Source organism: Emys orbicularis, chromosome 8 (genome assembly GCF_028017835.1).
Source record: "Emys orbicularis isolate rEmyOrb1 chromosome 8, rEmyOrb1.hap1, whole genome shotgun sequence".
In the NCBI taxonomy this organism is placed as follows: Eukaryota; Metazoa; Chordata; order Testudines; family Emydidae; genus Emys; species Emys orbicularis.
Window position 1 is genome coordinate 85,558,265 of NC_088690.1, and position 23,597 is coordinate 85,581,861.

The 23,597-nt window shown below is 41.1% G+C and overlaps 1 protein-coding gene across 12 annotated transcripts in view; it reads right to left on the minus strand.

Moving 5' to 3' along the window:
• Positions 1 to 22,058, minus strand: part of TENM2 (teneurin transmembrane protein 2) — an 812,220-nt gene extending 790,162 nt beyond the window's left edge. For 9 of the 12 annotated variants that reach the window (XM_065409745.1, XM_065409744.1, XM_065409743.1 and 6 more), the window contains exon 1: positions 21,833 to 22,058. In XM_065409745.1, coding sequence (XP_065265817.1) covers positions 21,833 to 22,058 — 226 coding nt within the window. Of the gene's footprint in view, positions 1 to 21,828 lie in introns of all 12 variants that reach the window. The other 3 variants (XM_065409749.1, XM_065409751.1, XM_065409750.1) reach the window with 1 other exon arrangement.
• Positions 22,059 to 23,597: the final 1,539 nt, after the last annotated feature.

Here is a 23,597-nt window from a genome sequence, read left to right on the forward strand (position 1 = left end):
AAAACTGCTTATATTCATGTAACTTGTTTGGCAACAGCAGTATACCATAAGGAAAGCTGCTATAATTCATAACAGCATCTTGTAATAAAACAGCTTTATGCATCCCTCTCAAACAGTTTAGTGCTCAAATCTCATCAGATGGCTGAGTAAGCATTACACTTTGGGACAGTAAATCTCTGTTTCCAATATGGTCTACATTCACAGATATGTACTGTAGTATTCATTCTAAGACACTTCCAGCTAAGTACTTTTAAAGAAAGAGTAGCCATAGATTTAAATATCTGGATGCTATTTTTTCTCTTTCAGTAATCTAGACTGACAAGGATTTAGGGGTCAGAGTGGACAAGAAATTGAACGTGATCTCCCAGTGCAATGCTGTGGCAAAAAGGGCTAATGTGATCCTTAGATTTATAAACAGAGAAGTAGTGAGTAGAAGTAGGTAGATGTTTTTATCTTTGCATATAGCATTGGTGAGATGGATACTAAAATATTGCATACAATTTTGGTGACCACATTTTAGAGAGCCCTAGAGTTTAAAATTAGACAGGGTGCAGAAAAGAGGTACAAAATGATCTGAGGGCTGGACAAAATGACTCACAGTGAGACAAACAGAGCTTGATTTGTTTAACTTTTCAAAAAGAAGACAGATTATAGTGGGTAAATACCTTCACAGGGAGAAAATACCAAGCCCCAAAGGCTTTTTAATCTATTGGAGAAAGGCTAGAAGCTAAAGGCAGACAAATTCAAATTGGAAATAAGGCACAAATTCTTAACAGGGTGAGGGTGATTAATCATGGGAATAACTACGAAGCCAAGCAATGGATTCTCCATCTCGTCATGTTTTCAAATCGAGACTTGATGCCTTTCTGGAAGATATGCTATAGCTAAACAATCTATTGTACTCAATACAGGGATAACTGGGTGAAATGTAATGGCCTGTAATTCAGATTAGATTAACTAATGGTCCCTTTTGGCCCACTATGAATACAGTTTGTTTTAAAGGTAAGCCAAAGAATGTCTAAAGATAACCTGGCACCAATGAACCAAGATGCTCCTCCAAAAAGCAAACAAAATATGGACTAATTCTGATTGTTTGAATAAACAGGTCCGCATTTGTGAACTGGACTTGAGGGGCTTGATTCAACAAGAGGAATTTTTAAATGAGTCAAACACACTAAAACGTATAAGGAAATTTAAATGGTAGGAAGAGATTTTATGAGAGTTTTTCCATAAGTTCTTCTTACAAAAGAAACCATGTTTTGTTCTGTTTTTTTTTTTTGACATGCACTGCCTCCTCCCAAATATGGCTCCCAAAGAATGTAAATCAATTTCAAGCATCAGAGAATTTATTTAAGTATACGTCAGCAAAGCAAAGCAGCAATGCGAAAATACATAGGAACATACAAATTACCCTATTATCTGTCCTGTCAGTGATGACTTTTTAAAACATTTAAATTGCATTGTTTTTGTTTTTTAGTTACATGAAAGAATTTCTGATATATTGAAACAAAGGAAATTTTATTCTGGTAGTAATCAGAAAACAGAACTTTTGAATGAACTGGGCCCCATTACAAAATCAGCATCTACCTATATCTGCATACTTGCAATGGTAAAACAATTGCATTAGCTCAGATATTGGGGTGTGAACTGCAGGTAAATGCTAACTTTAATGGTGATCACTATACTTTATTACTAAGCAGGCTAGTATTTTTGCTACAAATACATATGAGAGTTACAGTCACACTTTAATACATTTAGTCCTGCTATATAATTACTAATCTGGTCATCTGTCAAAGCCATCAGTTTTCAACATATAGTTAATTGATTATGGAGTTCTTTAACTCCAATTTCATTTTTTCTATCTTGTCAAAGAAGATGAATGCTGCTGAAACTAACTGATCACATGTTGCATCCTATGCTGGCTGGCTGATTTAAATCCTTTCCTTTTACAGTCATATCAAATGCTAAGCACTAGGACTTTTTCAACAGATACAACTTAACAGGTATAACTGGTAGTCATGTAAGGAAACAGATACAGAATACAAAGATATTTTGAAAGATCACAAGAGGAAAACAGTTTACATTAATTTTTTCCTCATGCTATTTAATGACCATTGCCGTAGAGTAAGAGCTACTCAGAACTGCTGGAACAAACCACTATTATGATTTCTATGACTTTTGTTTCTCAAAAGAAAGCTGTACATGCGTGCATGTGCACAAAAGATGTTTCCTCACTCCCTCTCCAAGAAGCCTTTCTTATAATGAATGCCGGGGGCAGTAAGGGGGGGCGGAGGGGGAGAGAATCTCCTACGCTAATGTGATTCAAATCTGAATACCTGCAATTTTAGTGTGACATTGCATTATCATCTGAACTTAGTGTTACATCTCTGAGGGTCACTTGACTAAAGCAAGAAGTGTTAGTGATGGAAGCCTGGATAGAAGTTGAATTTTTGTAAATGTACTTATTTTCCCCATGGTATATTCTCTTTTTTTATTATTATTATTATTATGCCCATATGATCCTTTATATAGCTCAATTAATGGTATCAATAGAATATTCCAAAAAGCAAGTGTATAAAATATCTTGCTCAAGAAGGTGGTAAAATATCAACTAATGCAGGCGATATATTTCAGGGGGGAAAAAAAGGCTGTGAAAAAACAGATTTTTAAAACCACATTAGCAATTTCCACAATCTATTGTTCATATCAGGGTGGATTTAATCATGGATTTCTACATAAAAGTGCATTCTTGTTGGTTGTTATAACCTTAATACATATTCTTCACAACTCAGAGATAGATGTAGGTTTCATTTTTAAAAGGTGTACACTATACGTTTTTAAAATTATTTATTTTGAAAACTTTTCAGATTAGTTTTACAGCTATATCATAAAATAATGATTGATTATTTCATTTACCAAAGGTAATTGAAGCAGATATTTATGAAGTCATTGGGAGGTGAACTATCTCCAATTCAACAGGTTAATCATTAATATTTGGAGGATTTTCTTGCCATGCTGTATTAGGAGGAGAACATCACCAGACAGACATTTCAATTGATTTATTTAACTAAAACAACAATGTTATATATTGTGGATTTTTTTTCTTCGACAGAAAACATAATATTTCAACAAAACAAGCATATGAATTTTTTAATTTAGTTAAACATTCACATTTTTTAAAATCAGGTTTGTTTCTGTTAAAATTGTTTTTAACTAAAATAGTTAACTGAAATATTTAAAAACAACTAAAATTAAATCGACTATGTCAGCCAGGTAAACATGAGAAACTTAAAATATTGGCTTCTGCAGCTAACTCGGTCATCTTCACCTCCATTTTCCTGTTTGTTCATAATCTGGAAAAGAAAAACAAGCTTTTCTGCCTTTTCAGGTCCCAAACAATTTCTCAATTTGGAATGAATTAGTCCAAAGGAAGAAAATATTCTTTCTACACTGGCAGAAGCAGCTACTGCTGTTAAAAGTGAGATTATAACTTCAACAGTCTCTGAATCCAAGTGCTTAAGTGACTTCCACCAGTTCACTGGTGTGACTTTCTTTAAAATATCATCGGCAAACATATATTTCTTGAATGGTTCACCGTTAGCTCTGAAGTTTATTATAGTTGGCATTATGGAGGGATGATTGCTGAATGTCCATGTCATAGCCAACTCCTCTTCTTCAGCAGTTAAGGTTTGACCCTGGTACCGAGTATTGAGAATATTTGCAAGAAAATGAGCTGGAGATGGTGCTTGTCCCATTTGTTTTTTTAATGCTTGTAATTTAATGCTGTCATTGCATATTTCTCTTTTTAAGATTTCACTCAGTTCCTTCCAAATTTCCAACAGTGTCAGCAATAAAACAGTTATTTCCCTGCATTTTGTTCAAGGCTACAGAAATAGGCTTCAGGGTACTCAGCTTGCGTTCAACATTCCTCTTAAGCCCAATGTTGAGAACTTTGGCTGTGACAGAGCCATCTATTTTTTTACAATTTTGTTCACAAACTATCATCAGATTAGGCCAGTTCTTGATATAGTGCTCAAAACAGTCCACTACTGAGTTCCATCGCGTGTCTTGTGGGAGAGTTAGCTTGGTTCCTCCCACTTTTTTCAGAGCAGCTGCTGCAAAGTGGTTGTTACGGAAGTATTTTGCAATTTCAACAACATTAGCCTTTATTTCTGGAACACTGAAGTCTTTGGCTAGGAGGTGCATCAAATGAGCACTGCAACCGTATGTTATTAGCTTGGGACTCCCTTCACTCTCTTCTAAATAATTTCTTCTCATCTTGGATACATTTGCAGCATTGTCTGTGACCAAGCTGCATACTAGACATTTTAAATTTTTTCACAGTTTGTTATAGCTTTTACTGCTACTTCTTGTAAGTATTCTGCTGTGCGTGCATTTCCTGATGTATCAATTGTTTCTGTAAGGAAGACATTCCCTTCTTCTGTTGTTACACAAGCACATACAACAGGATCATTGTGGACATGCTCCACCCATCAAGATTCAGGTTAACAATTTTACCCTCTAGACCTTTTGCACACTGCTCAATTTCTCGTTCATACACTTTATCCAGCAATTTGCCTGCGACATCTGCTCTGTTGGGTGGACTGTATCCTGGTCTAATGACTGAACCATGTTAATGAAGTGTGGGTTCTCAATCATACGGAAAGGAGAGTTTGTTGCATAAACAAATCAGGCAATTTTTTCATCAATTACCTCTTTTTGTAATCTGCTGTTCCTTATCACAATCTTATCTATTGGTATTTCTGGATGATGGAGATTTTTTTCTACAGGTGATATATTCTGGCTATGTGACATACATGATGTGACAAACACAATCATTGGCAGATAACTCTGAAACTATAGAAAAAGATGGTGATCTTGAAGGTGGATAGTCTTCAGAATCCTGTATGTTGAGGATGGATTCTCCTAAACAAAATAAGTCAATGCAATTATTTAATTATTATTACCATACTGCTCATTTAGTATTACTCATTGCATTCACTGACACTCAGTACTACTTTAAAGGTGAAATTGTAAAAGGAAGATCTGCCTATTTCAGCTATTTATTTTTTATCACAACTGCATCTAAAATGATAGCACAGGAACTCCTCACTTAAAGTCATCCCGGTTAACGTTGTTTCGTTGCTGATCATTTAGGGAACATGCTCGTTTGAAGTTGCACAATGCTCCCTTATAATGTTGTATGGCAGCCGCCTGCTTTGTCCACTGCTTGCAAAAAGAGCAGCCCATTGGAGCTAGCTGGTGGGGTCTTGGAACCAGGGTGGACTGGCAGCCCCACTATCAGCTCCCCGCTTCCCTAAGTTCCTGTGTGCCAGCTGCCCAGAAGGATATCAGTTGCCGGGCAGTTCAGCTGTCCCTCCCCCCAGTGCCCTGTGCTGCTCCTACCCTCAGCCTTGGAGCTGCTCCCGGGAGCCTCCTGCCTGCTGTGCAAGGGAGGGGAGGGGAGAGAAGAAGGGTGCTAATGTCAGGGTGTCCCCCTCCGTCCTGGCCCCCGCTCCTTTACCCCATTGGGCCATCTCCACACGACAGGGCTCAGGATGGAGGGAGCTTGCTGGCAGCAGCTGCTGTCTCAACTTGCTGATCTACTTAAAAAGGCAGTGTACTTAGAGTGGTGTCAGCGTACTTAAAGGGGCAATGTACGTCTCTCTCTCTCTCACAGTGTCTCTCTCTGTCTCTCTCTGCCATGCTGTCTCCTCTTCCTCCATTCATGCTGCCTTGTAGAGTGTGAGGCAACATTAACAACAATGTGTTAACCCTTGAGGGCTCAGCCGAGTGCTAGTTCATCATTTAGCAGTAAGACATTCCCTGGGAAATATCCAATCCTCTTCCACCCTCTGACTTCACCACCTCAACCAAGCTTCACAATCATCATTGCTGTGTACAGTATTAAACTGTTTAAAACTTATAGTCTGTGTGTCTTTTGTCTGGTGAAAAAAAATTCCCTGGAATCTAACCCCCCCCCCCAATTTACATTAATTCTTATGGGGAAATTGGATTCACTTAACATCGTTTCACTTAAAGTAGCATTTTTCAGGAACATAACTAAAACATTAAGCGAGGAGTTACATACCATAGAGTAACAACTATATTTTTTGCTCAAACATGAAAATTCAAGAATAGTCCAGAAGGAAGACAGGCAGTCCTTAAGAAAGAAGTTTGAAATAAAAAAGTTTACCAACCTGAAGATCCTGCATGTTCAGACATGTTCCTTTCATCATCTTCAACGCAGCTTCCTCCTGAGAAGGAACACTTCTCATGATGTTGTTTCATTTGGGCAACCAGGCCTTGCGTTTCTTTGTTGCGCTGTTTGCGTTTTGCACGCATGCCTGTCTTACCCACAGGTAGAGGAACTTCATTAAAATATTCCCAGACTCAGGGTCAGCTCCAGGCACCAGCTAAAGAAGCAGGTGCTTGGGGCGGCCAATACCAAGGGGCGGCACATCCGGGTCTTCGGTGGTAATTCGGCGGCGGGTCCCTCAGTCCCTCTCGGAGCGAAGGACCTGCCGATGAATTGCCGATGAAGAGTGGAGTGGCGCAATCGTGCTGCCGTGGCTTTTTTTTTTTTTTTGGCCGCTTGGGGCGGCAGAAAACCTGGGTCTCTTTTACGGCCTGCTGCCATTATATGTTTTCCCTTCTAGTGAGAGAATGGTATGGTAGATCTCAAATCAATTAAGGCTACACTCAGAAAGACCTCAAGACTTCTGGAATATGCTGCTCAAACAGTTTCAGTTTTGTTTCTACTGCCTGTCCCTCCCTTCTCACATTTATATCCAGACTTCTTCTCCTTGTCCAGATCTATTCTGCCCCCCAACAATCTTCTAGTCATTGAATTTTTTGAAACTTTGCACTTTTAGAGAGAGGTAAGGGATTGACTCTGTGTACACAAATTTGTAGAGGGACAATAGGGTTGAGGTCTGTTATTTCCCACCTCTCTATATTTATTTAAAAACAGTTTTGCTGTTAACAAGCATGTTACCTCTGGAGACACAAATCCACAGTTTGAGAACTGCAAAACTAAGCGGGGGGGCAGAGGGCTCCGTGCAGTGCCCCTGCATCCAGGCACCGCCCTCTGCAGTTCCCATTGGCCGGGAACAGGGAACCGCGAGCAATGGGAGCTTCGGGGAAGGTACCTGGAGGCGCGGCAAGGGCAGCACACGCAGAGCCCTCTGCCCCCCTCCCCCAGGGGCTGCAGCTGTGTCCCAAGAGCTTCTTGGCTTTCAAAGAACAGGTCAGTTGGTTCATGTCTTTCTCTGCATCCTGCCCTCCAACTCCCTGCCCTAAACCCCCTGCCCTGAGCCCCCTCCTGCACCTCAACTCCCTGCCCTGAGCCCCCTACCATATCCCGCAACCCTCCTGCACCCCAACCCCCTGCCCTGAGCCCCCTACCGCAGTCTGCACCCCTCCTGCACCTGTTCCCTGAGCCCCCTCATACACCCTGCACCCCTCCTCTGACCCAATCCCTTGCCCTGAGCCCCTTCCTGCACATCACACCCCCTCCCACACCCCAACCCCCTGCCCCGGCCCTGCATACAATTTCCCCACCCAGATGTGGCCCTCGGCCCAAAAAGTTTGCCCACCCCTGTTCTAGACTGAGGACTGAGTCCCATTGGGTAGATAGAAAGATTAACCTAAATAATCTATACAGAAGCCCCTGGAACCCCATCAGATTGGGTCCCTAATCCATGAACTACTGGAACTCATTTACAAAACTTTTCTTAAACATTACATGAATATATTGTCTCATACTATAGTATTAGAATGTATAATCCCTATTCCATCATGAGATGTCTTTGAGCTATAATGTATCTTAATTAAAACTATCTTTAGATAGGTTTTTTCCTCAAAAAGCATTTTATCAAAAAAATCCGATTTAAATAAAAAAATCCATTTTTAAAAAATCATTGATTTTTATCCAGCCTGGTTCATATCTTTGCATTGTTAGAAAAATTTTATTTAATAAAAAACAAACCAACTTTTATGTCCCAACTTTCCTATGAAATGTATGCAGAAGCCTTTAAGAAAAGGAATTTGAATTTAATGGTGCTAGCTCAATACATACTTTATATTATTCCTTACTTCAGTGTACAAATGTAGTGACAGCATATGTAGTATGGGCTGTAACCCCGTGAGTGTCTTGTGAAGCTCAGAAGTGAACTGCCCAAGGGTTCCAATGTATTACAGTGGCACATACCATAATAAGACAATCTTATTAGAGTCTACACTTATCACAAAAGGCGGGAACATGTAATTCTTACTCCCACTGATAAGGGCTCCGTCACAGTAGTATCCTTACTGGAGTCAATGGGCTACTTATGTAAAGCCCTTATTCAGTAAGGAACCCAAGCATGTGTCCAGCTTTAGGCATGTGAGCAGTTCCATTGAATTCAATGAGACTACTCAGGTGTCTAAAGTTAGGCAAGTGCTTATGTGCCATGCTGAAATGGGGAGAGAGTGCCCACTGGTATAAGGATTGCACATTAAGTGGATGATTTTTTGCAGGTGATGAACAGACCACATTTACAGGCACTTAGTAAATATCTAGCGTAGGCCCATTGAGAAGTCAATGGGACCACACAAGACAGCAAGCACAGAGCTAGGTAATAAGGTTTGCAGTATCAGGTCCTAATGCACCATTTCATTGAATAACAGTATTATACTGCAGGTAAATGCACTAATTAGTTTTGACTATTTGAGTTTTTAAAAATAATTTCAACAGATAATATTGATGTTTATATTAAGCATTCTTTAGATTATCTATTGAAATTTTCATACTAGTGAGAAATTATGGGTGTGAGACATTTATTTAATGATAACAGACATTAAGATTCAGAAAGTTAAAACTTCATAAAAACTTAAAATACAAACTATCAACATCAAGTAAATATCCTTAAATCAACAAATCATGCCTGTTTTTACTATTTATTCACTATTCCATTTCTAACAAATCACTGGATTTTGACTAATCAATTCTCAAGCATAATTTTCTTATGTTGCCTATCTGTAAATTTTGATCATTGATGGAAACATATTTTCATTGGTATGTGGGTGGGTGTGAGAAAGCCAATAATTACCAACATTTACCAATTTAAAAAAAATCTAGTTCTTCCAAGCCTAACTCTAAGACACAGCTGTCCAGATATTTTTCCATTCTGTTTAGTGATTCTATTTTTCATCTATTAGAGCAGTGTCTCTCAACCTTTCCAGACTACCATTCAAGAGTCTAATTTGTCTTGCATACCCCTTTTACCTCACTTAAAAACTTACAAAATCAGACATAAAAATACAAAAGTGTCACAGCACACTATTACTGAAAAATTGCTTCCATTCTCATTGTTACCATAGAATTATAAAATAAATCAATTTGAATATAAATACTGTACTTACATTTCAGTGTATAGTAGTATATACATCAGTATAAACAAGTCACTGTCTGTATGAAATTTTAGTTTGTACTGACTTCACTAGTGCTTTTTATGTAGCCTGTTGTAAAACTAGGCAAATATCTAGATGAGTTGATGTACCAACTGGAAGACCTCAGCGTACCCCAGGGGTATGCATACCCATGGTTGAGAACCACTGTATTAGAGTACATTATGAGGAATCAGACACCTCCCATTCTTGGTTGCTTAGTTTTATTTTGTGATCCCTCCATTCACTCTCCAGTTCCCCATTCCTCCTAGATTAGCATTTTTCATAATTACACTGTGACACAATGCTCTCCTAGGGCCAGATTCTGATCTCTTCATTCACAGTAAGTAGTAATTCACCCATTGATATTAATGGGACTACTCAGGAAGGAAGGCACAGCAATGAATGTGGGGGTACTTGATACATACTCTTCCAAGGAGGAGGAAGTTACAGCAAACTAACGCCACTTCACTTTTGGAGAGCAGCCACATGATGTTTAACAGGCTTTAAACTTACATGCATTGACTTCACCCCTTTAGTTGATTTACCTTAAGTATCCTGAGGGTCCTGCTATAGACATAATCCCAGACAATCAAAGGGGAATAGCCAGTTTCATTACCCTCATTTACAGGGGTAGACAGCACACAGGCCAACCATTAACACTGAATGGGTCCAACTACCCAAACAATGGAGCAGGAGGAGGTGGCCCTTCTGCATCCTCTGGCTAACTGGAAAAACGGAGACAAAAAGGATAACTTTACAGCTGGACTCTAACAGAGACATAATTAAGCAATATGGTAATTGGGCCCAGATATGCACAAGGGACAGTGGGTGGCTATGAAAATTCTCTCTCGAAGAGGAGAGGCAGATTCCTGGGGAGAAATTGAGACCAGGCTGTTTCCCAAGAGCTTCTTGGCTTTCAAAGAACAGGTCAGTTGGTTCATGTCTTTCTCTAACTCAAGAGGGAAGCCCACCAAACTTAGCTTGGAGCAAAGCTTAAGTCTTGATGAGACGAAATATACAAATACTATTTGCGGTTTTAAAATCACTCTCTCTAAAGCTTGGATCCAACTGGTATATAAAAACAATTTGTAGCATCACTGGCCACAAATGCTGAAGGAAAGAAACAAAGGCTCTGAAATCCAAATGGATCCAAATCCAAATGGATTTCAGGGAGTATCCCAATCTTGGTCTAAGAGTGGAACAATCATGAGATAAATGGTAAAAGGCCCGAGGTGGGTGCTGTCAGACACAACAGGACAGGAGCAGAGCTGCAGGTAGCCTTGTAACCATGACACATACAGTTTTATGTAAGTCAGGTCATCACAATCTGGCCCCACTGAACTATTATTGGATGGCGATGTGATGTGCAAGCAGGGGAACAAGAATGAGAACAGTAAACTAATATCCACTTTTCATCTCCTGTCTGAAGAGATGAAAGCTTAGGTGTCCCACGTAGTTCCCCTTTTAATTATTATTCCCATAGGATTCTTTTGTCCCTTTGAGACAATTTGTCCAACATATACACACACATGAAGCAATCAAATATCCAAAGACCGAGGATTATTTTAGGATATTAACACAACTTGAAATTCAATGGGAATTAGGTGTCTTACTCCCCTTTGTGACTCACTCCTCTTTATTAACCACAATATATTTAAGTTTCCCCTGTATTATATATAATCCTCAGGACTCCATTGACTCATAGAGCATGAAAGCAAGTGCTAAAATAGAGACATGTAAAAGGGACACATTTACTATAAAATAACCATGTGCTATGGTCATTGTAAAGTACTTGCTTAATGTCAGAATATTCCTATTGGACATCAGAGTGAATTAGAACAGGCTACCAGCCATACACGTTTGTATAAAGATAAGAATAAAAAATAATTAATGGAGATGTACAAATGTTATGACTTGTTTTTCCTCCACCGATATTATGTCTCTATCTAAAAGGAAAGGTAATGAAATACAAAATGATACTCAGTCCACTTTGGCAAGATATTCCAAGTATTATAAAAGGCTGTTGGGCATTGTTAAATAAGTTTGTGTTTGTTCCACTGATTTTTTAATATCTTCAAGCACACACTATTTGTTCTGATCATTCCCAGCAGAGATTTACTGCTGAACTAGATCTGACTTGAGATTGAGTGGATGAGAAAGCAGTCAGAGCAATACAAATACTGAGTAACAACTTTCTCTGATGGCTGAAAGCCTGGGGTTTGGCTCAAGCAGAAAGGCAGAACTTGTGAGACAGGACTGTCAAGTGAAGAACTCAAGAATTGTGCATCCATTCAATTTTTGTACACTTTTCCTCAAGGTTGATTCTGGAACTGCTACAGCTGAAAATTAAATTTTAAACCTAAAACGCAACATCTTTTTTGATACTACTACTGAATACATGGAGAGATGAATAGGGCTCCACCTGACCCCAGCTACTACCTGTAGGGTGCAATGGAATGTTCACTGCTTGCATCTAGTGCTTCCCAGCTCTACTTGCATAGAAGTGGACAGTTGCAACCAGCCAGTTCAAGTTCTCTGTAAACTTAGCAGAGTTCTAAAGTGACAAGTCATCTTTTAAATATATCCTGGTTACAAAAGTCCACATACATAATTTTTTATTTCAAAGTGAAAAGCATGGTTTTAAAACAAAACCAAGACCGCCAACATATCCCCCTACTCTCAAAGTCTTCACTGCTAATCTACCTTCCTTCTGTTCAGGGCCGACTCTAGAATTTTTGCCGCCCCAAGCAAAAACAATTTTGGCCGCCCCCTCCCCCCCGTTTTTTTCTTACCCCACCCCCGGCCCCGCCTCAACTCCGCCCCTTCCCCAAATCCCCAGCCCTGCCTCCTCCCCCCAGGCTCTCAAGCCTAGAGGGAGGGAGGGAGGGGGAGAAGCGGCGCGCGCGCCGCGGCCACTCGGAGTCTCCCCCTCCCTCCCAGGTTTGAGAGCCTGGGAGGGAGGGGGAGCAGCAGCGCGCGAATCACCTGTTTCGCGCGCCTTGGCCGCTCGGGATCTCCCCCTCCCTCCCGCGAGCGGCAGCAGCGGAGGTGAGCTAGGGTGGCCGGGGCACATTTTTAGGGGCGGCAGGGGCGGCATGCCGCCCCTAAAAATGTGCTGCCCCAAGCACCAGCTTGTTTTGCTGGTGCCTAGAGCCGGCCCTGCTTCTGTTGTACATGAAGTTGGAAGAAAAATGTTCTCTTATAAAAAAAAATTAAGTGAATCTCTTTGGAAGCAAAATGCATAGCATGTAGACAAATCCACGCCATACCAGAAGGTTGTAAGATACTCCAATATTAAAAAGGTGTTAGAACTACTTTCTGACACATCTCTGCAGAGATGTGTCAAAGGTTTGACAGAGTAAAAATATTTCTATTCATCTTAACATAGAACATTTAAAAAAGATTCTTCACCTTTTCTGACAAATTTGTAACATTAGAATCTTTTCCCCCAATAAATTGAAGAGCTGAATTTTTCAAACTGACTGGACAATAAAGTTACCCATATGAGGGTGTTGAATTATATTTGCATTTCTGTCTATGCTAAACATTAAAATAAACAATGGTGAGAACAGGTGTCAGAAAAGTTACCACAGGGATAATTGGTTTGTGGCAGCTATGCATTCATAGCTATGATGCTTTTTGATCCTTTGATGTCAGCTCTTACTATCATTGTGAAGCTGAATTCACCAAGCATTGGATAGTTCACCCAATAATATGAAACATGAGCTGGGTTTAGACCATTGTGAGGCTGGTTAGTTTTCCCTACTGATGTTCTTTTGCAATAGTAATCCTGCTCAGTATAAAAGGAACCACAGGTTCAGACATTTGATGTATACGCTTGGCTGAGCCAATGGGATGAAGCTACTGTCTATGGAATTATGACAATGCCTAAGTCAGAATCCCTCTGTAGTAAGAGGAGGCCCTGAGATATAAACCTTGGTATCAGAGGCCTGGTATGAGGCCTAAGGCCTGAACTAAAGTAATGGTCAAGACTTTGCTAACATAAAGCAAAGTTAAGCTGTGAGCCAGAGGCAGGCCCTGCTCACAGAAGCTGGCAGGAAAAGGGCTGATGTTGCATAAATATATTTTCACCTAGCAAAGTTAAAGTACAGAACACACTATACTGGAACATTCCACAGATAACATGGAACAGGCCGACCCATCCCAGTGACAGGGGCAAAAGGGTAAAATGATGGATAGTGTTGTTTTGTTCGAACCAACATGTACAAGGTGAGAGGCGGCACCTTACTACGTAGAGGGGTTGTACCTTGCTGTGTAAAGGGGTTGTACCTCAATACGTCAGGAGTGATGTGTAACTTGTTTGTACTTGTGTATAAGAATGTATCCCTGGGGTGGTGTCTTTGTCCGGCCACGGGGACAGTGGAAAGTCCCGCCACTGAGCCGGGTCCTTGCCAAGAGGCACTTTCTCGTAGTATACCCGGTAGACTAAGTAATCTACGGGGAACTGCAATTGTGTCCAAGGTCGCAATAAACCTAGTCGACGTGACTTTGCATCTTACTAGACTCTGTGGTTATTGGGGGTTCTCTTCGGGTCTGCTGTGTCAGCTATTTGCGCAAAGCTGGGGCAGCACACAGAGGGAACAGACTCACGCAGCCGAGTGATATCAACATAGGAGAAAGCAGAGCACCACACCGGTAGCATCTGACAACACCCTCCTAAATGTAATGGCACTTCAGCCTAGTGGCAGACATAGCCTACCACGCTCATTTTCCACATTTTCACACCAACACAAGGTAGTCTGCTGACAATCAACAACTATGATGGAGAGGATTTTTTTCTTTGGGTTGGTATGTTTGCTAGGAACTAGACAAACCATAAAACTCATTTCACACAAGGATCTAAACTAGCTATCAGACTGTAATGATTTTCAGTCATTATCAATTCTGATTTAAAACGGACAACAAAAGGTAAAAGGTTTTTGTATCCATCACCAACTCACAGAGGCACTTATAACTTCTGAAGACCTGTCTGCTCACAAAATAATGAAACAGACATGCAGAGCAGAAAGACAGGGCAACATGCACATCAGAACACCAAATCAAAGTTTGAAGGTCTAATTTTAAGCTTTCCAGCCCTGAGTATAACTTTTATATCAAGAATTTCACTGTCAAGCCTTCATAGATCAAAAATGAAAATGGTACAACTCAGTCTTGTACTTGACAGATTTTTACTGCAATTCTCAAAAACAAGTATCATCTAAGATCTCAACTTAAAGCAGCTGCTTTATGTAGTCTCAATACCATGGTTAATCAAATGGATATATGTCAACAAGTCACACCACAGAGAGCTTTACTGGCAGAAGGGACAAAATATTGGGAAAATATCTGAAACCATTTAAAGGCAAAAATCATTCAAATTCTTCCTACAGTAGCGAAAAGAAAAATTACTTTCAGGACTACCAATTTAAAACACGTCTATTTCCTGCAAAGTTTAAATCCCATAAAAACACCCACTCGAACTTTGAATACATTAGCATTTGTAAATTCCTAGACGTCTGCAGCTGGAAACTGCATGTGCAAATACTTCTCTTTACATTTTCCTAACTACATTTAGAACTGCACAGCATTTAATTCACACACAGCTATTGCAGACACTGAAAACATAGTAACAACAGGGAGTCCGGTGGCACCTTAAAGACGAACAGATTTATTTGGGCATAAGCTTTCGTGGGTAAAAAACCTCACTTCTTAAGATGCATCTGAAGAAGTGAGGTTTTTACCCACGAAAGCTTATGCCCAAATAAATCTGTTCGTCTTTAAGGTGCCACCGGACTCCTTGTTGTTTTTGTGGATACAGACTAACACAGCTACCCCCTGATACTTGAAAACTGTGTGCAAATTGTTAAACTATGCCTATTCTCCTGTTCATACACCCTTCATGTAAACAGGAGAAGGAGTGTGTGTGTGTGTGTGTGTGTGTGTGTGTGTGTGTGTGTGTGTGTGTGTGTGTGTGTGTGTGTGTGTGTGTGTGTGTGTGTGTGAGAGAGAGAGAGAGAATGAGCATTCTCAGGGAGGTGTCCATCCGAAAACCACGGATCTGGATGCCTGAATCTGCTATTGTGTTGTCTCAGCAGTTACGGAAATGTCCGGACTGGGAGAGGTTGCTTCAACATGTGGAGAAGAGGGAACCAGAATTGGCGAGGCCAAAACAGAGCGATCAGAATGACTATCGCTCTCCCCCACTGGAGTTTGTGGAGGCCGCAGGATTGGAGTGTGTGTGTGGGGGGGGGCAGGGGGCGTAGTTGGTCTGGTCTGACCAAATCGACGACCAGAGCGTCAATGAGTGGGCACAAAGTCCTCCCTGGAGTAATACTGGGTGCAGTTGTTGGTGGTGTGTAATGTAAAGAGGTCTCTGATTGGTGCATCCCAGCAATATGTCTGTGATTATTGTATCATGCAACTCCCATTCGTGGTCAGTTGCAAAGTTCTGCAGATTCTCTCAGCGGATCACATTCTGGATGCAAGGCAGGTAGGCTGCTGGAAAAAGGAGATGATGTCTGAGAATAATTGCCTCCATATGCAGCACTGGGGACCTTGTGCTCCCTTGTTTATGTAGTATGCTGTAGTCGTGTTGTCTGACAAGGACGTGGCAATAGCAGATAGCTAGTAAGAACATATGGCATGTTTTGCATACTACCTGAAATTCAATATGTTTATGTATCCTGGCCTCTCGCATGATCCAGGTGCCTTGTGTCATGTGATCTCCAACGTAACTGCCTCAGCCTGAATAAGAAGTGTCCCTTATTACTGTCACAGTCAGTGAGCATGGGCATACCAGAGCAGACTTGGAGCAGGTGTTTCCACCAACGAAGAGAAGAGATACTCAGTGTTCCACTGGAGGTTATGGTGTCCATGAACTGGTGCATAGGAGAATAGATACTTTGGAGCCATATAGAATCATAGAATATCAGGGTTGGAAGGGACCTCAGGAGGTCATCTAGTCCAACCCCCTGCTCAAAGCAGGACCAATTCCCAACTAAATCATCCCAGCCAGGGCTTTGTCAAGCCTGACTTTAAAAATCTCTAAGGAAGGAGATTCCACCACCTCCCTAGGTAACCCATTCCAGTGCTTCATCACCCTCCTAGTGAAAAAAAGTTTTTCCTAATATCCAACCTAAACCTCCCCCACTGCAACTTGAGACCATTACTCCTTGTTCTGTCATCTGGTACCACTGAGAACAGTCTTGATCCATCCTCTTTGGAACCCCCTTTCAGGTAGTTGAAAGCAGCTATCAAATCCCCCCTCATTCTTCTCTTCTGCAGACTAAACAATCCCAGTTCCCTCAGCCTCTCCTCATAAGTCATGTGCTCCAGCCCCCTAATCATTTTTGTTGCCCTTCGCTGGACTCTTTCCAATATTGCCACATCCTTCTTGTAGTGTGGGGCCCAAAACTGGACATAGTACTACAGAATAGAGGGGAATGATCACGTCCCTCGATCTGCTGGCAATGCTCCTACATATACAGCCCAAAATGCCGTTAGCCTTCTTGGCAACAAGGGCATACTGTTGACTCATATCCAGTGTCTCGTCCACTGTAACCCCTACGTCCTCTTCTGCAGAACTGCTGCCTAGCCACTCGGTCCCTAGTCTGTAGCAGTGTATAGGATTCTTCTGTGCTAAGTGCAGGACTCTGCACTTGTCCTTGTTGAACCTCATCAGATTTCTTTTGGCCCAATCCTCTAATTTGTCTAGGTCCCTCTGTATCCTATCCCTACCCTCCAGCGTATCTACCACTCCTCCCAGTTTAGTGTCATCTGCAAACTTGCTGAGAGTGCAGTCCACGCCATCCTCCAGATCATTAATGAAGATATTGAACAAAACCAGCCCCAGGACCGACCCTTGGGGCACTCCGCTTGATACCGGCTGCCAACTAGACATGGAGCCATTGATCACTACCCATTGAGCCCGACAATCTAGCCAGCTTTCTATCCACCTTATAGTCCATTCATCCAGCCCATACTTCTTTAACTTGCCGGCAAGAATACTGTGGGAGACCGTATCAAAAGCTTTGCTAAAGTCAAGGAATAACACATCCACTGCTTTCCCCTCATCCGATGGACTTGTGATCATCCAGTTTTTCTAAATAGTCCTGAACCACTTCTTTCTCCACAGAGGGCTGGTCACCTCCTCCCCATACTGTGCTGCCCAGTGCAGCAGTCTGGGAGCTGACCTTGTTTGTGAAGACAGAGGCAAAAAGCACCGAGTACATTAGCTTTTTCCACATCCTCTGTCACTAGGTTGCCTCCCTCATTCAGTAAGGGGCCCAGACTTTCCTTCACTTTCTTCTTGTTGCTAACATACCTGAAGAAACCCTTCTTATTACTCTTAACATCTCTTGCTAGCTGCAACTCCAAGTGTGATTTGGCCTTCCTGATTTCACTCCTGCATGCCTGAGCAATATTTTTATACTCCTCCGTGGTCATTTGTCCAATCTTCCACTTCTTGTAAGCTTCTTTTTTGCATTTAAGATAGCTGTAGACAAAGGTGAAGGTGGGCAAAGCGTGTGATGTATGTGCATGCTGCCACTTGCCCTAGGATGGAAAGGCAGGTCCTGGCTGAGACCGAAGGGTTGGAGGTTATCGGAGCTATTTGTTCTAGTAGGCTCTGAAATCTGTCCTGTGATAGATAAGCTCATGGAGAGGTCATATCAATGTGAGCTCCTATGAATTCCAGGGACCGTGTAGGATGCAAAGTCAATTTTTCAACATTGATGCTCACTCATAGGGAGGAGAGGAGAAAAAGCTGGGATGATGATGCTCGCACTTCCTGTTTGGACTGCACTGCTAGTAGCCTGTTGTTCAAGTATGGAAAGACAAGGATTCCCTGAGGTCGTAGGTGAGCTGCTACCACACACAAAACGTTTGTAAAAACCTTATGGGACCCTGGTAAGTCCGAATGGGAGAACCCTGTATTGGAAGCATCGATGCCCCACTTTGAACCTCAGGAACCTTCTGGGGGTTGGGTGTATGTCGATATGGAAGTAGGCATCTTGCATATCAAGAGCTGTAAACTACATGCCTCTGGGGAGCGGGTGGGGGATGTGGAAGAAGCATGGTCAAACTATAGTGTAGCAGCATGAAACAATGTCCAAGACCCACTTGTCCAAGCTAGTAGAAAGAGTTTGAGATGATCACTGAGAGGGGCAGAGGGCAAGAGTGTTGTTGTACAGAGTGGTTGACTGCTATCTAGGTGCACTCAGAAATACTGCTTTCATAATGATTAAGTGTATTGCTCAGAGGTCTGCGATGCTGGAACAGGTGGATGGGCTCTGTGTACCTTAGGGGCACTTCTGAGGAGACTCATAGGCCCATTGGTAGTAGAAGTGTAGAGTTCTACAGCGTTGGACTGGTGGTGGGCAATAAAATTTTCTTTTTGGTGCCAGTGTAAAGATGTTTGGTGCCCCCAGGATTGTAAGGTGGCTTTTAGTGAGTGTAAGGAATCAGTTTTCTGGTTGAAGAGAAGAGAAGTCAAAGAGAAGGTCCTTGATTTTGTTCTGCACCTCTCTAGAGGAACCTAAGGAATGTAACCATGACTCCCTTCTCATGACAATTCTGGTAGCCCATACACATGAGGATGTGTCCACTGAATTGAGTGCAGCCTGAAATATGGACTTGGTGACCCTGTAAAATTGCTTGGAATTGAGGACGATCCTGCTGAGAGAACTTATGTGCAAATTCTTCCATAGTTTATAAAGTCATATAAGTGCAAGTAGTTAGAGAAATGGAACTGTAGTCCAGCTGAGGAGAAGACCTTTCAATCCATGAGGTCTAGTCTCTGGTGGTGTTGTTTGGTCCACTCTGACACAGCCTGTATTACCAAGGAGTTAGAAGAAGGGTGTGAAAATAAAAATTCTGACCCTTTGAGGGGTTGGGGGGGGGGGGGAAATGTAGTATCTTTTCTCAGCACTCTTCAAGATCGGTGCACATGTTACCAGGGTATGACACATGGTGTGCAACAGTTGAAGAACAGTGTTGAGTGGTAAGGCCACCCTTGCCAATACTGATGTGTGCAGAATGTCTAATAATTGGTGCAGACTGCCCTGCACCTCTTCCAGTGGGATCTCAAGAGCATTGGCTATTCTGTATAGGAGTTCTTGAATCTGATGATAGTCATCTGGAAGGGAGGAAGGTGATGATGATACAGTTGTATTTGGAAACGAAGGGAACCTCTTCAGATCAACCAGAGCTGGGCTGATCGGTGCATCATCAAACTCCATTGCTGGATGTCTACAGGATGAAGGGCAGGGCAGTGAAACAAGGGAGTTCTTCAAAGCCAAACGAGACTGTTCTGAATGTGTATATTGGGGCCATGAGCTCCAATATGGCCAACCTGGTTGATCCTGCTGCTGTTGTACTTTGCCCAAGGAGCCAGACACCAGCTTCTTGGGTAACATACAGTAGGAAACTGCCACAGAGCCGTCGGAACCCTCTGGTAGTCATGTTCCCAGAACAGAAGCCCAAAGTCCATATCCTCAAATTCAAAGGAGTCAGGGTCTTGCATTAAAGGCGGTGCTGACAGAGCCTTCAGAACAAGATGCATTGGAGAAGTACGGCCAGGAGGTAGATGTAATGCAGGAGATGGAGCCCTCTGCAGAGGTGAATGCACCAGGACACATGGAGACCTCGCTCCTTTCAGGGCAAACAGTTCATGAGGGCCAGAAGTGCTTCTGAGGGCAGGTCTACACTACCTCTAAAGCTGATCTAACTTGTGTTGCTCAGGGGCATGAAAAGACACTTCCTCCTCCCCCCTCCGCCAATTATGCAAGTTACAGTGACCTGAGCGCTATGTCAGTGGGAGATGTTTTCCCGCCCACATAGCTTCTGCTTCTCATGGACGTGGAGTCATTATGCTGATAGGAGAGCACTCTCCTGTTGGCATAGACCACCTACACCAGATGCGCTACAGCGGCACAGCTGCATCAGTGCAGCTGTGCCAACATAGTGCTTCTAGTGTAAACCTTCCCCCAGTCTCCCCAGAGTCAATGGTACCTGGTCTATTGATGGGACTGGAACCAGTAAAGGCACCTGTCTCAGGACTGACCATTCATGGGACACCAGCGGAGCCGAAGCAGCCTGGCAGGCAGCGCAGCCTCTTATCATTCTTGTGCTGTAGAGAATAATCTCATGTTGTTAGGGAGATAGGATTCTATTAGACTGGTAGCCTTAAAAGTTAGAGGAATCCTATGTTAGCATGATACTTTACTAACAGATTTATTTCCTCCTTGGGGAAGTAAGAAGAGAGGGCATATTAATAAGTTCAAGCTGCCTAAATCCACTCAAATGTTACACAATAAACCACATCTAATTCTTCATGTGGAACTGATTTACTTTTTAGCTCCCCTCTATGCAATTTTGGGGCAAGTGACAATCTAATGAAGCAAAAGATTCGGTGAAGTTGAGCAGATCAACGACTGCTCATCTGAAGCAATGTTTACATGTCTCTTCCCCTCACCCCAAGACACACAGAATTATGCTGTTTCACTTTATTAAGACAACTCACAAAATAGAAGCAGAAACATGTTCAGTGAGGAACTAACCGAAAAAGAAATATTTTAAGCTATTTCTTAGAGAAGTTTAGATTCTCTTTCATTCAGTAGAATCTAGATAGATATTTGAAGCAGACAATTTTATATTGGAGTAGGTCATTCAAATTGCATATACGTTAATGCAAAGGGAATTGTGTAAAGTTGAAATTTAATATGAGTTTTAGAATCTCAGTGAGGTGCTAATATATTATAGCCAATTATTAATTATGTGTTTCCTCCTGCTATTTGTTTTATTAAATAAAGTATAAGCCAACTGCAGAGACAAAATGAAGCCAAAAGAAACAGCATCCCATTTCTATTATACATGTTAGAAACAGGGGAGAAATTCCAAGGTACCAGATTAGTAATTACTGTATGCTAATCACAATGTTTTACTCATTTTAGTAATACAGCAAATCTATCAAAGAAACAAAAAGCAACGTGAAAATGTCACTATTATACCTAAAACTAATACAGATGACATACTGTAAGGTTATAATATTTGCCAATATATGACAAATATGACAGCTGGTTAGGAGTCATTAGTGCTTCTCTATTTAAAATATATGTTAACACAGTGATCTAGGTTTGCCTCACTTACACAAAGTGACTTCTGACAGGATCGGAAGCCTAAATGTTCCCAGCTTAACGTGACTATGGAAGGGAATGAATTTCCTAATTGAAAATGCAACCCTGTTGCTGCTTTAAAAAGGTAAAATTACAAGCATTATCCTTTCTCCATTTTACAAGCATTTCTAAGGCTACTGGCATGCAGACATATACATTAATGACAGTGGTTATTGTACTGGGGATTATTGGGACCAAACAAAAAAATAATTGTGCCTTACACATACCTTGTCTTGGAAACTCATCTGACTCCCTGTGAACTAAGTCAGAAACTCTATTTCCGTAGTGCATTCTGGTGTCATGATCATAGGCCTTCAATGTCTCACTTGAGCTATAGGACTTCTGAGTTGGTACTCGGCAGTCCTCACTGTCCAATGAAGAACTTGTATAGCGGCATTCCTTCCCACACCGACCTCTTGTTAGAGAGCGGTGTCTTCGATCTTTTATATCCATTATTCTGAGTCAGGTAGAAAAATCAACGTTTTCAGAATAGTTTATCTTTAATCTTGGGGCTAGTCACTCTACCACCTAAAACCAAAAGATAATAAAGAGTAAGAATTGGAGATACAATATGCTGTGACATTTCACTTTTCTTCACTTGTTCAGAAACACAAAGTGGGCAAACTTGATGGAAAATAAGACCTTGACACGAAGTTCCTTATAAACTTACATAAATTGACTTTAATGGGGGAAAGGAAATGGATTTAGCTGTAAGATTTGTTTCATTTAAACTGTTTTTATAGAAGAGTTTAAAAATTGATAAAAAACTACTGTAATCTTTTGATTTCCGAATGCACTTTGATAACACAAACTCTGACAGCCTGACATTAGCTCTTGCGATGAAACAGTACAAAGAAAAACAGATTCAAACCAACTAATTATTTCCTTTTGCTGCAGGAGGGCCTGGAATGTGGAGTGTCATATGAAATCGACAATTAAGATTGAATCATGCAAAGACAGTTACAAACATAAGGCATTAATATTCAGCATTAATGAATTACAATGGTACACATTACATGTTGTGACCATGTGAGTGTACAGCAAGGTCTAGAATGGAATAATTACAAGTTTCTTCTTTATTATACAGTCCCCTCCACCCTTCCTAACCCCCCTCCATCTCTTTTAAATAAATAAAAAATGTGTGTTGAAGAATTTCTCAATCTACCATTGCAATTGAGCAAATCTGTATTTACACCACATAAGAAAAAAGACTTTCTGGACATCATTTGAAATTGTTAAACTGATCCTAAAATAAATTTGTCTTGCATGCCTAGAAACATTATTTGATTATATATATATATATATATATATATATATATATATATATATATATATATATATATATATATATATATATATACATGCACCCTTTACCAAGACTTTCCATGCTTGATACAGCTGTAAAATACATACCCAACAATGTCTATCAATTGTACCTCCTGAGTTCTCCAAAGGAATTAACTTTGTTACATTCCACATTTTCTAACTTAAGGAGGGCTCACATGGCTTCTTTCCATCATTTGTAGAAGTGGATGCCTTCACTTTATGTTACCAAATTACAGAAAACTTGTTTTCAAACCGCTGTCTAATTAACTAACACTATGAGCTTTAACTATTCACTTTGCAGATTATCCCACTTCTTGAGCAGGCTAACTTGTTAATCACTGACATCACATCTGCATTTTTAATTTAAACAAGTGTGCAACTTTACTCATATGAGCAGTGGCCCAATGAAGACTGATTACTCATGTGAGTAAGGTTATGTATGCCCATACGTGTTTGCAAGATCAGGGCTTTAGTTTGTAATAAGCTCACCATTGCAGAGTAGATGTGATTGGTCAGTGGGGCTGGTAAACCAGATGAATTTCTTCCCAGCATTTAGACACTGACATTTATACTACTTTTGTTGTTTTCTTTTCTATATTTTGCTCTCAGAAGGAGGAAGTTAGGTAACCAGGAGAGCCAGCTGTTTTAAGACGCCTACATGTACTT